We start from the raw sequence: 27,623 nt of genomic DNA on the forward strand, positions 1-27,623 counted from the left end.
CATATGTTCTCAGGTGACGTTTGCTTGTGCATATAAGTCCTTTTCTTGTTTCTTAGTACTACCTATTTCCCATTCTCACTTTGAAAGGCCTTTTTGAAAAGCCATGCTTTTAAGCTTTTTTTGAAGCGTTTTTGATCCCTCATTAGTCTTATTTCGGGTGGCATTGAGTTCCATAATATAGGGCCGGCTAATGACAGTGCTCTCTCCCTTACTTGTGTCTGTTTAGCTGTCTTTACAGAGGGTATGGTTAGTAAGGCTTTATTTGCTGATCTGAGATTTCTTTGAGGAACATGTAGTCTTAATGCAGTGTTTAACCAATCAGTATTTTCTTCATTAATTAACTTGTGGATTGTGCAAAGTGTTTTAAATTGTACTCTTTGTTCGATTGGCAGCCAGTGTAATTCGGCAAGAGTTTGAGTGATGTGGTCCCTTCTGCTTTTTCCAGTTAGGATTCTGGCTGCAGAGTTCTGTAAGATTTGGAGTGGTCTTAGGGTTGAATGTGGTAATCCAAGGAAGAGTGTAATAGTCTGTGCTAGTGAAAATAAGTGCTTGGAGCACGGTTCAAAAGTGAGCTTGGGTTAGTAGTGGTTTTAGCCTTCTAAGGACCATTAGTTTCGCGTGCCCCTCTCTGACTTTCAATGATATGTGTTGTTTGAGGTTGATTTCATTGTCAATTATTACTCCTAGGTTTCGAGTTTTTTCGGTTAGTTCCACTATCTGATTGTTTCTGAGTTTGATGGGATTCTGGATTAATTCAGTTGTTTTTCGTTCAAGGTGTATGAATTCTGTTTTTTCAATGTTAATTACTAGTTCCATTTGGCACAGCAGTTGTTTACTGGGCTTGATGGACCCTTGGTCTGACCCAGTATGGCAATTTCTTATGTTCTTAGGCTGATTTGCCATCTCCCCTGTAGAGGGAGCAGAATTGTCTCGCCTTGCTGTTGAAGGGGGAGGTGAAGAGATCTACATCTGGGGTTCCCCAGAGACAGAAGATCTATTCTGCCACTTCCTGATCCAGGGACCACTCATGGGTTGGAAGGCTTGACTCAGCTGGTCCGCCACCACATTCTCTGTCCTGGCAAGATACATGGCTTGTAGTAGCATGCCTCGGGTCCAAGCCCACTACCAAATCTGAACTGCCTCCTGGCACAGGAAGAATAACCTTGTCCCTCCCTACTTGTTGATATACCACATCGCCACTTGGATGTCAGTCTGGATTAGGACCACTTTGTTGGACAGGTGATCCCTGAATACCCAAAGCACATAACAGATTGCTCAAAGCTCCAGAAAGTTGATCTGGCATTGAACTTCCTCAGCAGGCCACAGTTCCTACGAGCGGAACCCCTCCACATGGGTGCCCCATCCCTGGGTTTATGCATCTGTGGTAAGCACAACTTGAGTAGGGGGAGACTGAAAAGGAGCCCCTCTGCTCCATATTGGCCAGGATCTCCCACCAAGACAAGGAGGTCTGGAGGGGCGGAGTAACATGGATGTGTACAAGGAGGTCCTGGGTGGACTGCTGCCATTAGGACTGCAAGGTCCACTGAGCTCTGCGCATATGTATGCGAGCCAAGGGAGTAACAAGAACAGTTACAGTCATGTGACCCAGAAGTCAGAGTATGTGGTGGGCCAAGACCTGCTGGATCCAGTGAACCACTCCTACAAGGGAAACCAGAGCGAGCGCCAGATCGCGAGGAAGATAGGCTCTGGCCTGAGCTGTGTCCAGCCGGGTGCCGATAAAGCCCAACTGAGGCAATGGAGTAAGATGGTACTTCGGGTATTTGATGACAAACCCCAGGGACTCCAACATCTGAATGGTCAAGTGCAGGAACTGAAGCGCTCCCTCCTGGGTGGCACTCTTGACCAGCCAGTCGTCCAAGTAGGGAAACACCTGCACCCTTAGTCGGCGGAGGTATGCACCCACAACTGCTAGACACTTGGTGAAGACACATGGGGCCGAACAGCAACATCCTGTACTGGAAAAGCAAAATTGCTTACCTTATAATAGGTGTTATCCCAGGACAGCAGGATGTAGTCCTCACATATGGGTGACATCGGTAATGGAGCTCTATAGGGAAAAACTTCTGTCAAAGTTTCTAGAAACTTTTGACTGGCACTGTGTGCCCACTGAGCATGCTCAGCATGCCATGATATTCTCAGCCACAGGGGTCTCCCTTCAGTCTGTTTTGCAGCAATTAGCGTTAGCCAAAAATAAAATAATAAAACGTATTGGACCCAACTCCGCGGGGTGGCGGGTGGGTTCATGAGGACTACATCCTGCTGTCCTGGGATAACACCTATTACAAGGTAAGCAATTTTGCTTTATCCCAGGACAAGCAGGATGCTAGTCCTCACAAATGGGTGATTAGCAAGCTACAGGCTGAGTCATCTTTGTATTGGTCCAACAGCTTAGAACTTGTGCAACAGGCACAACAACTGGTGTACTGTTGGGAAAAATAAGGCAGCCTGAAATCACAAAAGGTTGGATGTGGAAGAAGTTGGGATCATACTGGAAACAAGTTCTTTAAGATAGATTGTCCATAGGCTGAATCTTGTCGTCCTTCTTTGTCTAAACAGTAATGAGCCGCAAAGGTGTGAAGAGAACTCCATGTTGCTGCTCTACATATGTCAGCTATTGGCACTGAACAATAGGGTGCTACTGAGGTTGACATTGCTCTTACTGAATGCGCCTTTACTCGCCCTTGGAGAGGCAGGCCTGCCTTCTTATAGCAAAACTGTATGCAATCTGCTAGCCAATTGGATAAAGTTTGCTTGCCTATTGCTTTTCCAGGTTTGTTTGGATCAAATGAAACAAATTGCTGGTTGGATTTCCTATGAACTGCAGTGCGATCTAAGTAATAAGCAAGTGCATGTTTACAGTCTAAGGTGTGTAAAGCCCTCTCTCCTTGATGAGTGTGGTTTTGGGAAGAAAGTAGGCAAAATGATGGATTGATTCAAATGGAATTCAGTGACTACTTTAGGAAGGAATTTTGGGTGTGTACGGAGTACCACTCTATCATGTAGGAATTTTGTGTAGGGTGAGTATGTGACCAGTGCTTGTAACTCACTAACCCTTCTTGCTGATGTGATGGCTATCAAGAAAATAGCCTTCCATGTGAGAAATTTAACCTCACATGAATTAATGGGTTCAAAAGGGGAACGCATGAGCCTTGTTAAGACCACATTAAGATCCCATTGTGTAACTGGTAGGGATGTGAATCGTTTTTTGACGATTTAAAATATCGTCCGATATATTTTAAATCGTCAAAAATCGTTAGGGCCACGATACAATACCAATTCCCCCGATTTATTGTCAAAAAATCGTAAATCGGGGGAAGGGGGAGGGCAGGAAAACCGGCACACTAAAACCCCCTAAAACCCACCCCCGACCCTTTAAATTAAATCCCCCACCCTCCCGAACCCCCCCCCAAATGCATTAAATTACCTGGGAGTCCTCCGTAGCGGCGGTCCGTGGCTAAATCGGGGGAAGGGGGAGAGCACGAAAACCGGCACACTAGATCGTGAGGTCTTCAAGCCGGCGCCATTTTTCAAAATGGCCGCCGCAAAATGGCGGCGGCCATAGACGAAAACGATTCGACGCAAGTGGTCGTTCCGGACCCCCGCTGGACTTTTGGCAAGTCTTGTGGGGGTCAGGAGGCCCCCCCAAGCTGGCCAAAAGTTCCTGGGGGTCCAGCGGGGGTCAAGGAGCGAATTTCCTGCCGCGAATCGTTTTCCGTACGGAAAATGGAGCCGGCAGGAGATCGACTGCAGGAGGTCGTTCAGCGAGGTCCGGAAATCTCGCGAGGGGTTCCGGACCTCGCTGAACGACCTCCTGCAGTCGATCTCCTGCCGGCGCCATTTTCCGTATGGAAAACGATTCGCGGCAGGAAATCGCTCCTTGACCCCCGCTGGACCCCCAGGAACTTTTGGCCAGCTTGGGGGGGCCTCCTGACCCCCACAAGACTTGCCAAAAGTCCAGCGGGGGTCCGGAACGACCACTTGCGTCGAATCGTTTCGTCTATGGCCGCCGCCATTTTGCGGTGGCCATTTTGAAAAATGGCGCCGGCTGAAGACCTCACGATCTAGTGTGCCAGTTTTCGTGCTCTCCCCCTTCCCCCGATTAGCCACGGACCGCCGCTACGGAGGACTCCCAGGTAATTTAATCCATTTGCGGGGGGGGTTCGGGAGGGTGGGGGATTTAATTTAAAGGGTCGGGGGTGGGTTTTAGGAGGTTTTAGTGTGCCGCTGGACCACCAGGTAATTTAAGGCATTTGGGGGGGGGGGGTTCGGGAGGGGGGGGATTTAATTTAAAGGGTCGGGGGGGGGGTTTTAGGGGGTTTTAGTGTGCCGGCTCACGATTTTAACGATTATGACGATACTTTACACACACAAAACGGCAACAATACGATTCCCTCCCCCTCCCAGCCGAAATCGATCGTTAAGACGATCGAGGACACGATTCACATCTCTAGTAACTGGTGGTCAATGCGGAGGTTTAGTTGGATATTTTAAACCTCTCATGAACCTACTAACGAGGGTGGTTGCACTGATATTGGTGCATCTCCGACTGTATTGTGATAAGCTGAGATTGCACTTAAATGCACTCTTACAGATGAGGTCTGGAGACCAGAGTCTGAGAGGTGCCAAAGGAAGTCTAATTAGGAGGATGTAGTGCAGGAAAAAGTGTCAACACTGTTTTGTGTGCACCACGTGGTAAACTGTTTCCATTTAGCGCAATAGGTCTTTCGTGTGGAAGGTTACGTGAAGCTACAAGCACTTGAGAGACATTAGTTGAAAGATTGAGAGGTTGTAAGATCAAGCTTTCAACATCCATGCTGTGAGGGATAGGGATTGAAGGTTGGGATGGCGCAACCTGCCCTGATCCTGAGTTATGAGAATGGGTGCTGTGCCCAGGCGAATTGGGTCTCTGATCGAGAGGTCTAGAAGTGTGGGAAACCATACTTGTCGAGGCCAATATGGGGCTATGAGTATCATGGATCCCTTGTCCTGTGGTAGCTTCACTAGAGTTTTGGTTATTAGCGGTATTGGAGGATACACGTATAGAAGGCCTGAGTCCCATTGGTGAGCAAAGACGTCCCTGGGTAAGTGGTTTCTCTGCTGAAACAGGAAGCAATAATTGTCCACTTTGTAATTCAGTTGTGATGCAAAGAGGTCTATTGTTGGTTGACCCCAAAATTGAAAGATCTTGGTCACCACTTCTGGATCCAGAGACCACTCGTGAGGTTGGAATTGAAGACTGAGGCGGTCCACCACTACATTGTGAATTCCTGCTAGATAAGTGGCCCCTAGAAGCATCGAGTGTGCTAGGGCCCAGTCCCAAATCTGTGCAGCTTCTTGACAAAGGAGATACGAGCCCGTACCTCCTTGTTTGTTGATATACCACATGGCTACTGTGTTGTCTGTTTGTATCAGAACAGTCTTGTGGAAAAGGCAGTCCTTGAACGCATGCAGCGCATAGCGTATAGCTCGGAGCTCTAGGAAATTTATCTGAAATGTAGCTTCGAGCTTTGTCCAAATATCTTGGGTCTGCAGATGACCAATGTGTGCTCCCCAGCCTAAGGTGGATGCATCTGTAGTTAACGTCACTTGCGTAACTGGTTGTTGGAAAGGTAGGCCTTTTAGCAAGTTGTCCATGGTTGTCTACCATAGGAGCGAGGAGCGAGTTACTTGAACTGGATGAGACAGTGGTTGAATGGCTTGTATCCATTGTCTTTTGAGTGTCCATTGAGTGAGTCTCATGGCTAATCTGGCCATAGGAGTGACGTGAACTGTGGAGGCCATGTGACCCAGAAGTGTAAGGCATTGATGAGCTGTCACCTGTGACTGTGCACGTAGAGAGCTTGCTAACGAGGCGAGTGTCTGTGCACGGTCTTTTGGAAGGAAAGCTTTTGCTGTTACGGTGTTTAATCTGCTCCGATGAATTGTAACAGGTGAGATGGTGTGAAATGGGATTTCTGGTAGTTGATGAAGAATCCCAAGGAATGGAGTAGAGTTATTGTGATCTTGAGAGAGTTGAAAGCTCCTTCTCTTGTTTGACTTCTGATGAGCCAATCATCCAGGTAAGGAAACACGTGCACGCCCTGTTTGTGTAGGTGGGCCACTGCCACCGCCAGGCACTTTGTGAACACTCGGGGTGCTGAGGCAAGGCCGAAATGTAGGACCCTGTACTGAAAATGTTGATTTCCTACTAGGAATCGTAGGTACATGTGATGAGGAAGGAATATGGGAATGTGGGCGTACGCGTCTTGAAGATCCAGAGAACAGAGCCAATCTCCTTTTTGAAGGAGGTAGCTGTTACGGCTATGGCTGCTGTGCAACCGCCTCACCACCAGGGGTCCCTCAAGAGCTTGCTCTCCTGGCTGGTCCAATCTGCCCTAGTCAGTTGCTCTATGTCCCGGACCGTCTTTATAATCCTGCCTACCCAAGACTCCCGTGCTTCAGCATCGAGCTCGTTTGGGCTCCCTGCTCTAGCCTGTCTTGCTACCTTGTCTTTGGGCTTCTGCCCTGCCGCCTTGCCTTTGGGCTTCTGCCTTGCCATCTTGCCCTTGGGCTTCTGCCTTGCCATCTTGCCTTTGGGCTTCTGCCCTACTGCCTTGCCTTGGGCTTCTGCCTTGCTGTCCTGCCTTCGGGCTTATGTGTTTTGTGTTCAGTGTTAGTGCTGTCCTGGTCTGTCTGTCTGTTCATTGTCAGTCTGTCTTCCTCAGGTTCCCTCAGTTTCAGTTCACACATACTCACAGTCTATATGACTCTTACCTGCACACTAACCTGTATCCACTCTTACCTGCACTCTGCTCCTGTGTTCTGACCATCTTTACCCGCACTCACTTCCATACATAACTCCATGCTGCTTATGTGTATCAAGCCCACCCTTACCTCCATGCACCTTGTATCAGAGACTCCCTCAGCCTGCATAGAATTCTCTCTAATCAGCACTCAGCTACAATCCAGCTCCACAGGTTCCAGCCAGCACCAGCTACAATCCAGCTCCACAGGTTCCAGCCAGCACCAGCTACAATCCAGCTTCACAGGTTCCAGCCAGCACTCAGCTACAATCCAGCTCCACAGGTTCCAGCCAGCACTCAGCTACAATCCAGCTCCACAGGTTCCAGCCAGCACCCAGCTACAATCCAGCTCCTCAGGTTCCAGCCAGCCCCAGCCTCCTTGCCAGCCAGTACTTTGCTCCACAGGTTCCAGTCATCATCCAGTACTATTCATTCCTGCTTCTCTCCACCCAGGGGCACCCCTGCAGGTTGTGTTCTCTACATCTGATCACTGCCTAAACGTAACAGTAGCCTGGTGCCCAGAGAAACCATCCAGAATTTTTACTTTTCTCAGAAATTTGTTGAGATTTCTGAGGTCCAGAATGGGATGTAGACCTCCTGTTTTCTTTGGAATGAGGAAATAATGGGAGTAGAATCCTCTGCCCTGCTGAGACCGGGGAACTGGTTCCACGGCTCTGGCTCTCAGAAGGGTGGATAATTCTGTTTTTAGAATTGTGGATTGGTTGTTTGCTGTCCAAGACGAGGTGGGTGGAGTATCATTTGGTACAGTGAGAAAGTCCAAGTGGTACCCCTGAGATGTGATGGAGAGTACCCATTGATCTGTGGTAATGTGTAACCAATTGTGTTGGAAGAAGGCAATCCGACCTCCTACTGGCAAATTTGGGGTCGGATTGGTGGAGAGGCTGCTGTTCTCTGGTATTGCTTCAAAATCTCGATGTTGCCCCTGTCTGTGGAGGGGGTTGAGCTCTAGGCACTCTTTGTTGCCTAGACTGAATTCTCTGAGTTGGTCTGGATGATCGTCCCCGGGCAGGAGGTGGATAATAACGTCTTGGCCTATAATATGGGCGCTTGGACTCTTTTCTTGGGAGTCTTCTTGATGTTAATTGAGACTCCTGAGGTACCGAAGATAGTTGTTTCAGGGTTTCTGAGTGTTCCTTTAAGAGGGAAACTGCTTCTTTCACTTTATCCCCGAAGAGATTGTCTCCAACACAAGGGAGATCAGCCAATTTCTCTTGTATTTCTGGTCTCAAATCTGAGGCTTTGAGCCAGGCCCATCTTCGAGCACTTATACCTGTTGCTGATAGTCTTGATGCGGTTTCAAAACTATCGTATGCTGCACGAACCTCGTGTTTGCCCGCTTTCAGACCTTTGTGGATTATTTCAGAGAAAGATTCCTGAACTTGCTCAGGGAGAGTTTCAGAGAGTTCTTGTATTTGCTTCCATAAATTACGCTGGTATTGTGTCATATACAATTGATAGGACGCGATCCTGGAAACTAACATAGATCCCTGAAACATTTTTCTTCCTATGTTGTCTAGGAATCTATTGTCCCTTCCCTGGTGGAGTTGGAGAATGAGTTTTATTCTCTTCGATTTCTTTTGTGCTGACTCAACTATGACTGGTGAGGTAGTTGAGTCTTCTGGAAGCCTGGGATGTGTTGTACCAGGTATGTTGCATCGGTTCTCTTATTCACTAGTGGTATGGAGCAGGGATGCTACCATAACCTGTGAAGTAAATCTACGAGAACCTCGTGGACTGGTATTGCTAATACCTCCTTAGGTGGGTCCATGAACTGCAACACTTCTAGTGTTTTTTGTCTGACGTCCTCTTCTGACTGTAGCTGAAAGGGAATGGTGTCCGCCATATCCCTAATGAAGTTAGAGAAGGATAAGTCCTCCGGAGGGGATTTTCTTCATTCTTCTGGAGGAGATGGTTCCGATAGGACCTCTTCTGAAGAGGTGTCGGTGTCAGTATCCTTCCACGTATCCGGTGTATGTTGTCTAGGCATTGTATGTCCCGATGGCATTGATGGTTGTTTCTTAGGCATCGATGGAAACAATGGAGACATTGGTGGAACTGGACGTGGAACCCCCCGATGGACCCGGAATGGGCTCAGGAATCGGTGATTCTTCAACAGTGTCTTGTCCCCTCGGTGGCAATGGTACTTCCTGAGGTTTTACAGGGATTGCGCCGATGAGCGTATCTAATTTTGCCAAAATTGGCACAAAAAAGATAAATCCGGCATCGGCATCGGTGGTATCTCCAGAGGAACCGGTAGTGGCATCGGAATCGGCATCGGCGGAATCGGTGATGGGACCAGTGAGGATATCGGAAGTGGCATCGAAAGTGTCTCCGATGGAACTGGGAATGGTATCGGTACCAGCATCGATGGAATTGATGGAGACAGGAGTGGCAATGGCGCTGGCCTGAAAGGTAGAGTCGGTGCTGGCATCGTGTCGAGGAGCGCATTCCTAACTGCCTGGCGGATATAGCTGTCCAGTTCCGCCCGCATAGCTGGTGAGACCAGAGCAGCTATGGGGGGAGGCAGTGATGGCGATTCCGGTACTTCCACAGGGGTCGGTCTCAGGATTGTGAGGCCTCTGATGTCGATGCCAATGTTTCTGTTTGAGTTCGATGCTTTTTTCGATGCCCGACATCGATTTTATCAAGGAAACTGACGGGGATGGTGACGACCTATCTCCCGCTTCATCCAGTCTTCGTTTCTTGAGGACGACCTTACGGATCGCTCCAGCCGGAGACGACTGCGTGGACATCGATGTTGAGGAGATTAACTGAAGATGGAACAGGTGTTCTATTTTCTCCATCCGGAGTCTTCTGCCCTTCGGTGTCATCTCGGTGCATTTCGGGCAGGATAGGACGTCGTGTTTGTCACCGAGACAGAGCACACACTCTAAGTGTGGGTCCGTGATGGACATTGTATGGCAACAAATCGGCATTTCTTGAATCCTGTAGCCATAATTAAGTCGGACTGCCGTCGACGACTCTAGGCTAAACAACACGGTATGGAACCGACGGCAAAAAGAGAAAAACTTACCACGATGTAAAAAATGGGAGACCCCTGCGGTGTCAAAGTTTTTTGGTTCTTTTTCAGAACTTTTTGTATATGGTGAAAATCACCACACAGGACTCCAAATTAACCGCAAGTCTAACGGCTCCGCGGAAAAAAGAAGACTGAAGGGAGACTCCTGTGGCTGAGAATATCATGGCATGCTGAGCATGCTCGGTGGGCACAAAGTGCCAGTCAAAAGTTTATAGAAACTTTGACAGAAGTTTTTCTGTATAGGGCTCCATTACCGATGTCACCCATATGTGAGGACTAGCATCCTGCTTGTCCTGGGATAATGCCTCTTGCCCACGACAAACCAAAGATACCTCCTGTGATCGGGGGAGATCTCAATATGGGTATATGCATCTTTCAGATCAAGGGAGCAAGGCCAATACCGTATTTGCAGGGGGGGGGGGGGGGAATCACGGTGCACAGAGAGACCATTTTGAACTTTTCTTTTCTTAGAAACTTGTTCAAAACTCTCAGGTCCAAAATAGGGCGGAGTCCCCTGTTCTCTTTGGAATCAGGAAATAGCAAGAGTAGAATCCCCGCCCTTGCTGCTGCAGCATAACAGGTTCATCTGTTCTGGCCATTACAAGGGCAGAGAGCTCCGTCAAGAGTATTTCCTGATGTGAGGACAGACCCCCAAGAGGGGCACGGGGGAGAGTCCGAGGGGATACTCAGGAAGTTTAACCAATACCCTCGACAAATGATGGATAGAACCCACCGGTCTGAGATGACACTGGGCCAGTGGTCAACGAAGAACCACAGCTGGCCTCCAACTGGAGAGTCTGGTGTTAAGGGTACGGTCGATTGGCTTATGCTCCCCTGTAGCCAGTTCAAACTCCATAGCAGGACTCGGCTGGAGTGCCGGCTGAGGCCTGGGGTCCGCTGCTGTCTGGAGTGGCCCCATGAGCCCATGCACTGAGAACGGGCTCGAGAAGCAGGAGGATCATACTTCCTCTGGCGATTTAAAAGGACCTCCTTGGCCCTGTCACGAGGATTTTCCTGACAGAGGAGAGTGGGTCCGACAAATTGGCAGAGAGATGCTGAAGTGTGATCCTTCAACTGAGCACACAGCATCCCTCACTTTGTCACCAAAGAGGTTCTTCTGCCATTACATGGCAAGTCCGTGAGTTTTTTTTCTGGACCTCCAGCGCAGATCAGAGGCTTGGAGACAGGCCATCCTGCGGGCACCAGTGTCCGCTGCCATCACCCTAGTTGCCATTTCAAACATGTTGTAGGTGGAGCGTGCCTTGAGTTTGCCACATTCCCAGGCCCTGCTGGACGACTCCGCCCAAAAAGTGTCCTGCTGTTTGCTGGGGCAGAACACTCAAACAATTTCTGGGCCTACTTCCAGAGGTTCCGAGAGTATTGCGTCATGTACAGCTGGTAGGAAGCAATATGGGCGATCAACATGGTGCCCTGAAACACCTTCCTACCCAGCACTTCCAGCGCCCTGTGCTCCTGACCCAGAGAGGCCCAGACAAATGCACGATGCACATGGGTGCGGAGACACTTGGCCTTTTTGAGGGCAGACTGCACCATGACCGACTGATGTGGGAGCTGATGCCTCTCAAAACCCAAGGCCTGCTGTACCAAATAAACAGCAACAGCCTTCAAATTCACTGGCGGCACAGAGATGAGATGTTCCTTGAAAATCTCATGGATGGAACAGGCCACCACCTCCTTCGGGGCATTGACAAACTAGAGAACCTCCAGCATCTTATGCCTGGCATCCTCTTCTGTCAGAAGCTGAAACAGAATGATTTCTGCCATGGCCCAGACAAACCCCGCAAAGGTCAGGTCCTCAGGTGGGGACCAGCACTGCTCCTCTGAAGGAGAAGGGTCTGAGGGAAGATCTCCCAAGTCATCAAATGAAGACTCTGAGGTATCATCCCCCTGCTGGTCATATGGGGTGTCTTCCTCACTAAGATCACCCAGAGATACCGGTGGAGGGCCCCTTCCCGGCTCCCTCGGCTTGGGCACCAAGGGCATTGAGGGCATCGAGGGCACAGGCTCTGGCACCAGTGGGCTGGCGGCTCCCTGACAACATCAGTTGATTCCTACATTCCAGCTCTTCCTGGAATGCCGTCGAAGAGAGGATGGAGGAGGGGAAGGCATAACTGGACCTCCCTCGGAGACCCAAGGGAGATCAGTGCCCAGCATCGGAATCGGTGGGGAATGCCTAGGACTCCCGGGTTCGATGGAGGGTGGTACCTCCTCTCTTCTGGGGCATCACAGCAGAAGCTGGCGCTAACCTGAGCCTGGCACCGTGCGAAGACAGTGACCTGTGTCGATGCTTCCTGGATTTCCCACAATGCTTGGCCCAGTATTTCTCCAGCACCGAGGAGGAAGGAGACAATCCAGACTTCGAGTGCGACAAGACTGACAAATGCCGATCACCAGCACCCCATTCCACTGAAGGTCCTGGCAGAGTAGACAATGAAGGCTCGGTGTCCATAGATTCACCGTGCCCTCTCGGAATCAATGCCACAGACGCCGGCGTCGAGGGTTCAGATTTTTTCAACCCAAACAATTTCTTCTTTTTATCCAGGTGGGCATGCCAGTCCTTGGGGGTCATCTGGTTGCAAAACAACATTCCTGAACATCGTGCAATGCTCCCAGGCAGAGGATGCATACATTGTGTAGATCCATGAGGGACATAGTCCGCAGGCACTGGGAGCACCAACAAAAACCTGACGATGCCATAGAAAAAACAACCTGGTGAGCGATCGATGACTAGCAGACTCTGAAGGAAACAAGCTGGGAATGGACCACACAGAATGAAGAAACTTACCGCTCCACCTCACTAACTAAGCCGGGGGAAGGAAGAAGGACCCGGAGCAGGAAACCCGGCACAGAAGCGACCGGGAAAACCTTTCCACAAAGAAATTTGAGCATGAGCTCCACCACCATGAGATGGCAGCTCCGTGGAAAAGAAGAGACTTACGAGGGACCCTGCATGGATGCGTGGATAGTACTAGGCTTCATCCGATGATGTCACCCATGTGTAAGGACTACCATCTTGCTTGTCCTAGAAGAATAACAGTATCAATATACCTTTAGCATGAGCCCTGAAGCTAGACATTCATCCCTTCCCATCAAGCAATATTATGATAAGAGGAAACAAAAAGACACAAAAAAATCAACCAAATATTACTTAGACTACATGAAAAATATTTTTACAAGGCCCAATATATCTGCAAAAGATACTGCATAAATTTACCATAATCTGTCAATCTCATAGAGGGGATAATTTTCAAATGGATTTATGTGCTTATTACAAGATTTTACATGTGTAAATGCATTTTACCCGTGTAAGTGGGCTTTTGAAAATTTCTACAATATATGCTATTGAATTGTCAATAGGTTTTACCAGTGTTAAGTGCGCTTAATGCAGGAAAGTGGCTTTTGAAAATTGCTATGATAGTATGTTACATTTATATGCATAATTCCTTTGAAAATTACCTCCATAATCTAAATCAGTGATTCCCAACCTTTTTTTGTGTTGTGGCACACCTGGCACAGGTTCACTTCATTGTGGCTCACCATCACCATCATCATCTTCTCTTCCCCCACTTATGTCATCATCATGTTCCCTCTCCCTCTACCCCCTGGTATTATAACTCTCCCTTTCCTTTCACCCCTGGCACCATCATCTTCTCTTTCCATCCCTCTTCCTTCCATCCCCCTGGCAACATCATCACCTTATCTTCCCTTTCCTTCCTCCCACCCCGTCATCATCACCTTCTTCCTTTCCCTCTCCTTCCACACTCCCTGATATCATCACCTTCTTTTCCTTTCCCCTGGCATCATCATCCTCCCTCTCCCTCCACTTTTCTGGCATCATTACCAACTGTCTTTCCCTCTCCCTATTCCTCCACTCTTCTGGCATCACCAGAATCACTTTCCTTCTCCCTCCACCAATATGGCATCCCCACCACCACCTTTCCTCTTTCTCTGCAACCTTCTGACATCATCATCACCACTACCTTCACTTCCCTTTCTCAAAATACCATCACTTCTTTCCTTCCTGCTGCCCAAACTGACTCCCTTCATATAATGGCATCATCACTGTTTTTTCCCTCAAGTCCCTGGCATTATCACCATTTTCTCTTCCTTCTCCCTCCATCACCTTACTCTTCCATCTCCCCTGGCATCATTACCACTTTCCCTTCCCTCTATCTCCACCCTTCTGGCATTATCACCTTCTCTACCCTGGCATCATGACCAACTTCCCTCTCCCTCCATTTCCTGGCATGATTACTACCTTCACCCTCATCCTTCCTGACATCATCACTTTCTCTTCCCTTCCCACACTTGTATCCTTCTGGCATCAGCAGAACCTTCTCTTTCTCTCCCCTGGCATCATCACCTTTTTCCCTTCCCTTCTCTCTCCCTCCATCCCCTGGTATTACCACCTTCTCCCTCCACCCCTTGGAAGCATGACCACTTTCTCTTACCTCCCCTCTCCCTCCACCTCTCTGGCACCATCATCATCTTAATCTTCCTTCTCCCCTGGCATCATCACCTTCTTCCCTTCCCTTATCCACCTGCTATAGCATCACCTTCCTTTTTGTTTCTTCCTGTCCCTTCCATCCCGTTACTGGCAGAAGTCTGAGCAGTATTTGCCTGCTCCTGTTTCTTCCTCCTTTGTCGGCTTCCCTCTGCAAAGATAACAGCATGAAGACAGCATGCTGGCAAGAGAGAGCTAACAGAGAGGCAAGCAGCAGCAGCAAGAGCAGACAGGCGCTGCTCTCTGGACCCCTCTGCTGGCAGGAGGACAATCTGCAATCAGGAAGGAATGAAACAATGAAGACAACTGGAAGCTCAACTTTTCATTCCCAGCTCTTCTCATGGCACACCTGCAGGTCAGCCATGGCACACTAGTATGCTGTAGCACAGTGGTTGGGAAACACTGATCTAAACAGTGACATTAAGATACAAGTGAAAAAAGTTCTCTTTCACATATTACCTTCTTCTGCTCACAGGCAGCAGAATTAGAAAAGAATAACAAAATGGTTAGCTGATACTGCAGGTCAAAAGTACATTTGCAAGTAATTAAACAAATATTAATGCTTGACTGGGAACTGTTTGTTTTCTACCTTGCTTGAATACTTGTCTGAGCAGCAGAGGCTCCAGCGAAGGATCAAGTTCTTCCCCAACATTTTCCAGTAGAAGAGGTGTTCCAAACTGGATGCAGTTCTCTAAGGTCCTCATAAGGTCTGAATCTGTTAGCTTTGTAACATTTAATTGGCTTTCTCGTTCAGAGTTCTTTATCCATTTATTGGCTTGACCCTGTGGGTCAATCATTAAAGGCCTAGAAAATGTAATGAGCCAAATTAATATCCAAAGGCTCTCTTTAAATAAGAAAAGTAATTAACTTTTATTTGTTCAAAATATATGTATAGAATATAGGCTTCATTTACAATATTTTCAGGCTTTAGAAATTATCACAATTAAATTTTCATCTCTGTAGAAAATATTTCTGTTGAAATTCTTATCATTTAATAATTTATAACATTTTTGAAAATGCAGTGGATATCTCTTATGAGAACACTATTGAAACCATGTTTAAACAACTAAAAACATAGGGGTCCATATACAGCCGCTGAGTGGCTGTATTAATTAGCCAGTTAAATATAACCACTAGTGGTGTAAATTCCACAGTGCAGCTGCTCCACTGAATATACCAAGCTATCTTAAAGTTAGCCGGTTTATACATAACCGACTAACTTTAGGACAGCCCTATGGCCTGACCAGAGTTAGCTGAATAAGTTAACTGGCTAACTCCAAATACTGGAATTAGCCAGTTAACTTATCCAGCTAACTCTGCACCTCACCAGAATATCTCCTGCCTGCCCCTGGAATACCCTTGACTTATCCACCTAAATTCTAGCTGGGTAACTAGTTATGGGCTGAATATAGCCCGGTAAGCCATTTAGACAGATAACTATTACGTTATCCATCTAATTGTCTACAAGTTATGAAACGACTCAAACCCCTCCTCCACCTCCAGGACTTCAGAACAGTACTACAGTCAACGATTTTCTCCAAAATCGACTACTGCAATACTCTCCTCTTAGGACTCCCGACCTCCGCCACCAGACCACTACAGATGCTCCAGAACACTGCAGCCAGGATTTTAACCAACACTAACCGGAGAACTCACATCACCCCGATACTTAGAAACCTACACTGGTTACCTATTAAATACAGAATTTGGCACAAAGCTCTCACCATCATCCACAAATCCATACACAACCAACTCCCTTTAGACCTTCAGTTACCACTCAAACCATACACATCTGCAAGACCCATCAGAGAGGCACACAAAGGAACCCTTCAGGTTCCCCCAACTAAATCCACTCGACTAACCTCCACGAGAGAACGGGCACTTTCCACAGCTGGCCCCATCATCTGGAATAACCTGCCGACGGATCTAAGACTGGAACCCTGCCTGACCACCTTCCGTAAAAAACTCAAGACTTGGCTTTTTGTCCAAGCCTTCCCTCAAACATAACATCGCAACAGTGCTTTCATTTAGCCCAATAGACTAAATGTCCAACCCAGTAATTGTATATCCATTCATGTTCATTCTCCAGTTTATTCTGTCCTTTATTTCCTGGCTACTCTAGCCTCCAAGTTCATTCCCCCTGTTATTTGTATCTGCGCCTCGGCCTTCTCGTTATATGGTTTTTTGTTAAGTTAACCCCCAAGTTTGATGTAAACCGGCCTGATATGAAGCTTGTCATGAAGTTCGGTATAGAAAAATGTTAAATAAATAAATAAAATAAATAATTGTCATTTGAATATGGACCTCATAGTTCACTTATATCTATGCAATGCATTATTTTCTATTTGTTTTCTATTCTGTCAAAAACAACAAACATTAACAAAATATCCTCAGTTTGTATTACCTACCAACGTCTAGAGTTGCTAACAATCACACCGTTGTCTACTGAGAAATTATCAGTTGGTAATCCAGCAATGTTCCAAGCTCTGATCCTTATTGGATCGCCAAGAGTCTTACTCAATGAGAAATCATCTGAACAAGGGATATTTTTATTCTAAAAATGAATAAATAAATTATGTATGGCAGTACAGAATTCTTTATCAATATATAGCACCATGATTGCTACCACATTACATTTTGTCCATTTTGGAGAGAAGAAAGGCTTGACGAAATACCAAGATTTTTAAACAAGAAGTAAATTTATCTATAATGTTACAGGTATAATTTATCCACAATATAAAATGTTACTTTTGCTCAAATCATCAAGTATAACTAAGGAGAGACAAGGAACTAGAAAAATTCCAACAATGCCATTGTATTCAAATATTCTGACTCCATTGCATAGCAATATGAACCAAGATATTCATAGTGAAGGGATTTCAGCAAGCAGGTAAACACCAACTGGCTGACCAATACAGCCAACACTGGACCTTTCTATCATTAACCTCTAGATTCACTTTTTTGTTAATATTTTCAATGCTAATGCGCAAACATATCTTAAAGAGCCACAAACAAAAATTATGGGCCAGATATTCAAACCTACGCGTGTAGATTTGTGTGCGCAACCCGGCGCACACAAATCTACGCCCGATTTTATAACATGCGCTTGCAGCTGCGCGCATGTTATAAAATCCAGGGTCGGCACGCGCAATGGGGTGCACACTTGTGCACCTTGCACGTGCTGAGCCCTAGGGGAGCCCAATGGCTTTCCCCGTTCCCTCCGCTCCCACCCACCCCCAAGCCCTACCTAAACTCCCCCCCACCTTTGTTTTTGATTTTACACCTGCCTCTGGCAGGAGTAACTTGCGCGTGACGGCCAGCTGCCGGCACGTGAACCTCCAGCACGGCCGCTGTGCCAGAGTCCTCAGTCCCGTTCCAGACCGCCCCTGGACCGCCCCCAAATTGGCACCATGCCCATGCCCCCGCCCCCTTCCCGCCCCTTTTTCAAAGCCCCGAGACATACGCGCGCCGCCGAGCCTATGCAAAATAGGCTCGGCACGCACAGGGCCAGATTTTCGGGGTTACGCGTGTGTTACGTGTGTAACCCTTTGAAAATCTACCCTTATATGGTTAACTAATTTCAAAACACCCCCAACAAGTAAGTATAATCTAAAAATTAAGAATGTCAAAATCCAAACATGATGTTCTGACACCAGTTGGTGTTTCATATACTGATTACATCAGGGGAAAAATCTGAAACTTATCTGAAAAATAGTGGTCAGCCTCTCCGTGTAAAGTGGTCAATGTCGGGTCAGAATCTCTCTTGCCTCTCCTTATTTATACAGGTATAATTTAGAAGTAAAAGTATTCCTGTAGTTTACTGCACAAATATGCTTTAAATGGTTGGATTAAAAGCATAGCTTAGTCATTCATAAATTTGTTCATAAAAAGGAAAGTAGTATAAAACAAAAGACCTTGCAACACTTGCTCCAAGTTCTAGAGCATTCCTGGCGAAAAGCAGCAGTAAAGGCTCCCAGGTAAGCTATCACTCCTGCTGATATAAGAACATCTCCTGTCAAGTTATCATACGTATTCTGGAGATCATCTGCAGCTTTAGACCATCTATAATGAGCAATAATAGTGTGTCAGTAAAGGAACTACAACTTCATTATAGCAGTTCACAGTTAGTGTTTCATCATCACACTATGGAGCCAATTCATTTATTTTTTTTCATTTAACTTGATCACACACCCTATTGTTTCAGCTCAGAGCGAGTTATAAAATTCACACAATATTTACATCATACAATGAACAATCTCCCCAATTTTCTTTTTAAACTCATAAGGGTAGATTTTTAAAAACTACGCCGGATTTTAATAGATACACGCGTAGCAGCGCGTATCCTTTAAAATCCGGAGTCGGCACGCGCAAGGCGAAATCGGAGTGGCCTTGGAGGGAGCTTTTCTTCCACCACCCCCACACCTTCCCCACACCTTCCCCTCCCTAACCCCCCTCCCCCAGCCCTATCTAAAGCCTCCCTACCTTTATTAGAAAAGTTACGCCTGCCTCAGGCAGGCATAACTTGCGCGCGATTCCCTGGCCCGAGAGTGGTTTCGGAGGCCTTGGCCACGCCCCTGGGCCGGAACCACGCCCGCAGCCCCACCCCCGGATGACGTGTCGCCGTGCCACGCCCCCCCAGGAAAGCCCCGGGACTTATGCACGTCCCGGGGCTTGTGCGTGCCGCCGAGCCTATTCAACATAGGCTCAGCATGTGCAGGGGGAGCTTGGGGCAGGTTTTCGGGGGGTACACGCGTATCTTACTCGTGTACCCCTTTGAAAATCTGCCCCATAGTCTCTTACATTTTTTTCTCTGTGTGTCTTGTCTGTCTGTCTTAACTAACTTGTAAACTCCAGAGAGCAGGGACTTTCTCTTATGTGTCTCTATTCAGTGCTGCATATGCCTGGTAGCACTATACAAATGACAATAATAATAATAATAACAAACTGCAGTAAAGAGAAATTAAGACTTACCTGAATTTCCTTTCATTTACTTCTGCTACACGAGTCAAGAACATGTGGGTTTATTCCCCTCATCCAGCAGTTGGAGGCAGTGTTGTTTATTTTCTAATTTGATGATATCATTTGTATGTATGTCATGCATGGAACCAGATATAGCCAGTATACTATTGTCAAAGCCAAATTTAAATTATAGTAACTATCAAACAACACATAAATATAATAACTGATATCTAAAATTTTTGATCTAATCTCAACAACCCCCCCCCAAATGTAATAACTATACTTTCATTGAGATAAATATCAACTTACACTATAATAAGCTCAATCCATTTCTTTCTTTTATTAATTTTTTTTATTTTTTTTACAATTATAAAGATCTCACTCTCATAGAGGTAGCCCAATTTGCACACACCAGGGTGGGCTTCTTCACTTATGTAACAGAAGTAAAGAAAAGGAAATTATCAGGTTAGTCTTAATTTCTCCTTTCTTGTCCTTCTGCTCCACCAGTCAAGAACATATTTATTTATTTATTTAAAAACTTTTATATACCGGTATTAGTATGCATACATCATACCGGTTTACAATGTAACTTTAAAGGCAGAAATTACAATGAACAGGGAGGGCGAACAAGGAGGAGTATACAAAGAGCAGGAGGTGGAGGAATTAAAGCAATAAATAAAACTGCAACGGACTATTTACAGGAATATACAAGGCGTAGGCAAGACTGTGCTTTAGTTGAATGCAGTGGCGTAGCCACGGGTGGGCCTGGGTGGGCAGGTGCCCACCCAACTTAGACCCAGGCCCACCCAACTGGCACCGGAACTGCAAGGCTGTCGCGGGATCCCATCCCCGCGACAGCGAACAAGAGAACCCACGCCTCGCGCGCCATCACAGCACACATGGGGAAGCGCTGCTGCGGCCGTATGGCCAACCGGTCTTCCTGTTGAGGGGAGGGGAAGCGGAAGCGCGGCGCACAGCTTCTGCTTCCTCCCCCCAATGCAGGAAGATCAGCTGCCTCTCTTGCTGCCACCCGTTCTCCTGCTATCTTCGGGCCCGCCGAACTTCCTGTTTGGGGGAGCGGAAGCGCCGCGCGCAGCTTCCGCTTTTTCCCCCAAAGCAGGAAGATCAGCTGCCTCTCCTGCTGCAACCGGCCTCCTGCTATCTTCGGGCGTCGGGCCGTACTGCCCGCCGATCTTCCTGCTTGGGGGGGGGGGGAGGGAGGAAGCGGACATTGTGCGCTGCGCTTCCGCTCCCCCCCCCCTACAGGAAGTTCGGCGGGCAGTACGGCCCGACGCCCGAAGATAGCAGGAGTCCGGTGGCAGCTGATCTTCCTGCTCTGGGGGAGAAAGCGGAAGCTGTGCACGTGCTTGAATGTGTATGTGTGGATGAGAATGGGAGTGTGTGTGGGTGAAAACTGGAGCCTGGGTGTGTATGTGGGTGAGAATGGAAGCTTGAATATGTGGGTGAATGGGAGCTCGAATGTGTGTATGTGTGGTTGAGAATGGGAGCCTGGGTTTGTGGGTGGGTGTGAGAATGGAGCTTAAATGTGTGTATATATGGGTGAGAATGAGAGCCTGGGTTTGTGTGGGTGGGTGAGAATGGAAGCTTGAATCTGTGGATAAGAATGGGTGGTTGAATGTGTGTATGTGTGGGTGAGAATAGTACCTTAAATGTGTATATGTATGGATGAGAATGGGAGCTTGAATATGTGTGGGTGAGACTGGGAGCATGGGTTTGTGGGTGAGAATAGGAGTCTGGGTTTATGTGTGTGGGTGAGAATGGGTGCCTGGATGTGCGTCTGTGTGTGCATAAGAATATAAGCCTGGGGAGGGGTGAGAAAGTGAGAACTTGAATGTGAGCTTGTGGGGGGGGGGGGGGGGAGAGCATATGAGAGTGACAGCTTGAGTGTGTGAGAGGGAGGCTGTGAGAGAAAGCGTGTATGTGTGTGTGTGTGTGTGTGTGTGGAAGGGAAGAAGACAGTAATAGAAGAAAGACACTGAAAAGGAATTAGGAAATGAGCTATAAGGGAAAAAATGGGAAAAAGAGACCAGAACCAACTGATTAGAAAAATACAAAGATCAGACAACAAAGGTAAAAATATATATCTATATTTTGAGATGTTAGCAATTTAAATATAAGCAACACAACCGCTCTCTCAAAATTTATGGACAGGTAGGAGCCGTGTATAAAATCGTAATAATAAGAAGGCTAAAGTACCACAAATCACCGTGAATTATGTTTGTATCATTAAGTAAACCTCATACTTAGGCGTAGATGTGAATGCTATGCTGCATAATTTGGCATTATTTATCAGTAAAAAAACAACTAGTAGACCTGCATGCCTACAGCCCACCCATGTTAACCTTGTGCTCACCCAAAAAATCAATTCTGGCTACGCCACTGGTTGAATGGGTACGGATGTTCACAGGCATTTTCAGCCCCTGTAATTAATATGCAAACACTGTGGCTTTCTTAATCCATCCTGAGACGGTCGCCTTTGAGGCGATCTCCCTCTTACGTGTGTCATTGAATAACCCAAACAATCTATCAGAAATACGAAATTCACTTGTGATCTTTAAATATTCTCTTACATATCTTCTGATATCTAAGAACTGTAAAGACTGCAGGCCCCTCATCTTAAGAAGGTAATATAAAGCAAAATTGCTTACCTTGTAATAGGTGTTATCCCAGGACAGCAGGATGTAGTCCTCACATATGGGTGACATCGGTGATGGAGCCCTATGTATGGAAAACTTCTTTAAAAGTTTCTATGAAACTTTTGACTGGCACCGGAGTGCCTACTGAGCATGCCCAGCATGCTATGATATTCCCTGCCACAGGGGTCTCTCTTCAGTCTTGTTTTGTAGCAATAAGCGTTAGCCAAAAATAAAATAATAAAACGTAACGGACCCAACTCCGCGGGGTGGCGGGTGGGTTTCGTGAGGACTACATCCTGCTGTCCTGGGATAACACCTATTACAAGGTAAGCAATTTTGCTTTATCCCAGGACAAGCAGGATGCTAGTCCTCACATATGGGTGATTAGCAAGCTAGAGGCTGAATCATTTTGTGCTGAAGTAACCGTAAGGGATTGTTATTGAAATGAATCAGCCAAAATCACAGCAGGTTGGATGTAGAAGGAGTTGGGATTACACTGGAAACAAGTTCTTTAAGACGGATTGTCCATAGGCTGAATCTTGTCTTCCTTCTTTGTCTAAGCAGTAGTGAGCTGCAAAGGTATGAAGAGAACTCCATGTTGCTGCTTTGCAAATGTCCAGAATAGGTACAGAGCATAGGTGTGCTGTTGAAGTTGACGTCGCTCTTATTGAGTGTGCTTTTACTCGCCCTTGAAGAGTAAGGCCTGCTTTTTCATAACAAAATTGTATGCAATCTGCTAGCCAGTTTGACAGAGTATGCTTACCCACTGCTTTACCTGGCTTGTTTGGATCATAGGAAACAAACAGCTGACTGGATTTTCTTTGGGCTGTAGTGCGGTTTAAATAGAAGGACAACGCACGCTTACAGTCCAAAGTGTGTAAGGCTCTTTCTCCTTGGTGAGAGTGAGGCCTAGGAAAGAATGTAGGTAAAACTATTGATTGGTTCAAGTGAAATTCCGTGACAACCTTAGGAAGGAATTTTGGATGTGTCCGGAGGACTACCCTGTCATGGAGGAACTTTGTAAAAGGCTCATATGTGACTAGTGCTTGTAGTTCACTGACCCTTCTGGCAGATGTAATGGCTATGAGAAATACCGTTTTCCATGTAAGGTATTTAAGGTCACAAGTATTTATGGGTTCAAAAGGAGAACGCATAAGTCTAGTGAGTACTACGTTCAGATCCCATTGTATGCTTGGGGAATGAACTGGAGGTTTAATGTGAGTTAGGCCTCTCATGAATTTACTGACGAGAGGCTGTGTGGAGATAGATGCATCTCCCAGCTTGTTATGGTAAGCTGAGATTGCACTTAAGTGTACCCTTACAGATGATGTCTTAAGACCAGAGTCTGAGAGGTGGTAAAGGTAATCTAGTAGCGAGGTAGTGGGGCAAGTGAAAGGATCTAAATCTTTCTGAGTGCACCACAGCGTAAACCGTTTCCATTTGTAGGAATAATTCTTTCTAGTGGAAGGTTTACATGCAGCTATAAGTACTTGAGATATAGCGGATGGAAGGTTGAGTGGCTGTAAGATCAAGCTTTCAACATCCATGCTGTCAGGGACAGGGATTGAAGGTTGGGATGGCGCAACTGACCCTGTTCCTGAGTTATGAGATTGGGAGCTACTCCCAGGCGAATTGGATCCCTGACTGAGAGATCTAGCAGTGCGGGGAACCATACTTGTCGAGGCCAATATGGGGCTATGAGTATCATAGTTCCCTTGTCCTGTTGTAGTTTCACTAATGTTTTGGTTATGAGTGGTATCGGTGGATACGCGTATAACAGGCCTGAATTCCAATGGCGAGCAAACGCGTCCTTTGGTAGGCTGTTCTGTTGCCAGAGGAGAGAGCAGTAATTGTTCACTTTGTAGTTGAGTTGAGATGCAAAGAGATCTATCGTCGGTTGACCCCAGCGTTGGAAAATCTTGGATGCTATTGCTGGATCCAAGGACCATTCGTGCGGTTGGAACTGACGACTGAGGCGATCCGCTACTGTGTTGTGGATGCCTGCTAGGTAGGTGGCCCGTAGAAAAATTGAGTGTGTGAGGGCCCAGTCCCAAATCTGTGCTGCTTCTTGACAAAGGAGATAAGAACCTGTCCCTCCTTGTTTGTTGATGTACCACATGGCTACTGTGTTGTCCGTTTGGATCAGAACAGTCTTGTGTGATAGGCAGTCCTTGAACGCATGTAGCGCATAGCGTATAGCTCGAAGCTCTAGGAAGTTTATTTGAAAAGAGGCTTCGAGCTGAGTCCACTTGCCCTGTGTCTTTAGATGACCAATGTGTGCTCCCCATCCTAAGGTGGATGCATCTATAGTCAAAGTCACTTGTGGAACTGGCTGCTGGAAAGGTAGGCCTTTGAGCAGGTTGCCCATTGATGTCCACCAGAGGAGTGCAGATCTGAGTTCTGGTGTGATATGAATGGGAGTAGACATTGGTTGAGTGGCTTGTATCCACTGTGCTTTGAGTGTCCATTGCAGTAGGCGCATGGTCAATCTGGCCATGGGAGTGACATGAACTGTGGAAGCCATATGCCCTAGAAGAATGAGGCATTGGTGAGCGGTTACCTGGAATGGTTTGCGAAGATTGTGAGTCAACTGGACAAGTGTTTGCGCACGGTCTCTTGGAAGAAAAGCCGTTGCTAGTGTAGTGTTTAGTTCTGCACCTATGAACTGTATCAGATGAGTTGGTGGCAGATGGGATTTCTGGTAATTGATGAGGAATCCCAAGGAGTGAAGCACTTGGATGGTGAGCCTGAGAGAAGTGAGAGCTCCTTCTTTTGATTGACTTTTGATGAGCCAATCGTCCAGATAAGGGAACACGTGCACTCTGTGCTTGTGGAGGTGTGCCACTGCTGCAGCCATGCACTTTGTGAATACTCGTGGTGCTGATGCAAGGACGAATGGCAGCACTCTGTATTGAAAATGCTGATTTAGTATCCGAAAGCGCAGGTACTGGCGATGAGGAGGATAGATGGGGATGTGAGCGTATGCATCTTGAAGATCCAGAGAGCAGAGCCAATCTCCCCTTTGAAGAAGAGGCAGAATGGTGCCTAGGGATACCATTCTGAACTTTTCCTTTCTCAGGAATTTGTTGAGATTTCTGAGGTCTAGAATGGGTCGAAGGCCTCCTGTTTTCTTTGGAATGAGGAAATATCTGGAGTAGAATCCTCTGCCCTTTTGAGGCCCAGGGACCGGTTCTATAGCCCTGGCTCTCAGAAGGGTGGATAATTCTGTTTGAAGAATTATGGAATGTTGATTTATTGTGTAAGAGTGTCGTGGTGGATTTTCTTTTGGGATAGTTAAGAAATCCAGCCTGTAACCGTGAGTTATGATGGATAACACCCACTGGTCGGTGGTGATGGAGGTCCAGTTGTTGTGGAAGTACTGTATGCGACCTCCTACTGATGTTTCCTGAAACGGGTTGATGTAGCTGCTGCTCTCTGGGGCTTTTCAGAAACCAGAAGTAGTTGTTGTTTGTGGAGGTGGCTGAGGTCTTGTTGGCCTTTGCCTAGGCTGTTGGCGTTGTGTTGGGCGATTGGCCCTTGGCCTACCAGCTGGGGGATAGTACCGACGTGGACGGTAGTATGGTCGGCGAGAGTCACGTCTGGGAAATTTCCTGGAGGAACTTTGAGGTTCTGGAGGCTGAGAGGATAATTGTTTTAAGGTTTCGGTGTGGTCCTTTAAGGTTGCCACAGCTTCCTTAATCTTTTCCCCAAAAAGGTTATCCCCGATACATGGAAGATCAGATAAATGCTCCTGAACCTCTGGGCGAAGATCCGAGGCCTTCAGCCAAGCCCATCTTCTCGCAGCTATGCCTGATGCTGACAATCTTGCTGCTGTCTCAAAGCAATCATAAGTTGCCCGAACTTCATGCTTGCCCGAGTCAAGGCCCTTGTGTATGATGTTTAGGAATGGCTCCTGCAACTGTTCCGGAAGAGAAAGCGTGAGTTCCTGAACTTGTTTCCACAAGTTCCTTTGGTATTGATTTATATAAAGCTGGTAAGCAGAAATTTTTTGACACCAGCATGGAACCCTGGAAAATCTTTCTTCCTAAATTATCCAGGAATCTACTTTCCTTTCCAGGTGGTAAGGAAGCATGTGATTTCTGCCTTTTTGCCTTCTTTTGGGCAGATTCAACCACCACTGATTGGTGAGGCAGTTGAGACCTCTGGAATCCTGGAGTAGGTTGTACCAGGTACGTGGCTTCAGCCCTCTTGTTCACCGCCGGTACAGAACTTGGGTGCTCCCAAATTCTGTGCTGTAGTTCTTGAAAAACCTCATGCACCGGGATTGCCAACATTTCTTTGGGAGGGTCCACAAATTGTAGGACTTCCAAAGTTTTCTGCCTCTCATCTACTTCCGTCTGGATAGGAAAGGGGATGGTGTCTGCCATTTCCTTTACGAAATTAGTAAATGAAAGGTCTTCTGGTGGAGACTTTCTATGGTCATCCGGCGGAGAGGGCTCTGAGAATAGTTCTTCATCCGAAGAATAGTCAGAGGAAGAGTCACCAGGATCATGATGTGGTGGCACAGGCGAGCGAGGCCTAACAGGCCTTGGTACTCCTGATGGGCCTGGGACAGGGTCTAGTGGCAACTGCCTTGGTAGACCAGATGGTCCTGGAACTGGATCCTTTGGTAGTTATTTGGTCAGAATGTCCAGAAGTGAGTCCAGTTTGTTAAATACTGGATGCAGGATGTTGACATCCCCCGGTGGAACCGGTGCTGGCATCGCTGGCACCGAAGAAGGAACCGGTAGAGGCGTACGCGGCATCGGTGACTGTACCGGGGTGGGAATCGTCTCCGGATCTGCTGCCATCGTCGGTGACCTCGGAATCGACGGAATGGGCATCGATGGTGATGGCACCGGCATCGATGGTGGAATCGCCTCTCGTAGAGCTTGTTGCACCGCTTGACGTATCAGTGAGTCAAGTTCCACTCTAGCAGCTGGTGAAAACAGAGCAGCTGTAGAGGGAGGCGGTGGAGGCGATACCGATACCTCCTCAGAGCCCTGAGGAGGTTCGGGACCCGGCACCGATATCGGTGGGGAACGCCCTGTAGTAGGCCTTGGAGCCTCTACCTCCGTCCGGGTTTTCTTTGCCGGAGAGGCCGTACCTGCGGAAGTCTCTTCGGCCATCGTCTCCTGCCGCCGTCGATGGCGATGGCGATGCTTCTCCTTTTGTTTTTCGCTTCCAGCAGTCGATGCCTTCGATGATATCGACTGAGATGAAGTTGAGGCGTCTCCCGCTTCTGGATGTTTTTTCTTCAACAGAAGCTGGCGAACGGAAGCCGATGGAGAAGACTGCGTTGACGTCGATGCCCGTGGAAGTAGTGTTATGGAGAAAAGTTGTTCCATTTTCTCAGCCCTTAAACGACGACCTTTACTGGTCATTTCAGCACAAGATTTACACATTTGAATGTTGTGGTCCTTGCCTAAGCAAAGAACACATTCAAAATGTGGGTCGGTAATCGACATAGTTCTTGTGCAGTTAGGGCACTTTTTGAAGCCGGAGGCCATGGCGCCAGATGGCCGTCGACGGCAAAAACCCCCGAGTTATCGCTCCCAGCTGGGAATCGATAACAGAAAAAAGTTACCGACGGTAACAAAATCGAAAAACCCCTGCGG

The 27,623-nt window shown here is 47.2% G+C and overlaps 1 protein-coding gene across 1 annotated transcript in view; it reads right to left on the reverse strand.

The window, feature by feature from the left end:
* Positions 1-27,623, reverse strand: part of DNAH12 (dynein axonemal heavy chain 12) — a 1,160,754-nt gene that overhangs the window by 199,184 nt on the left and 933,947 nt on the right. The window contains 3 exon segments of the mRNA XM_029600929.1: positions 14,979-15,193; positions 16,798-16,943; positions 18,304-18,451. Of these exon segments, the coding sequence (XP_029456789.1) occupies positions 14,979-15,193; positions 16,798-16,943; positions 18,304-18,451 (509 nt within the window).

This window comes from Rhinatrema bivittatum, chromosome 4, assembly GCF_901001135.1.
Source record: "Rhinatrema bivittatum chromosome 4, aRhiBiv1.1, whole genome shotgun sequence".
NCBI classification, from domain to species: Eukaryota; Metazoa; Chordata; class Amphibia; order Gymnophiona; family Rhinatrematidae; genus Rhinatrema; species Rhinatrema bivittatum.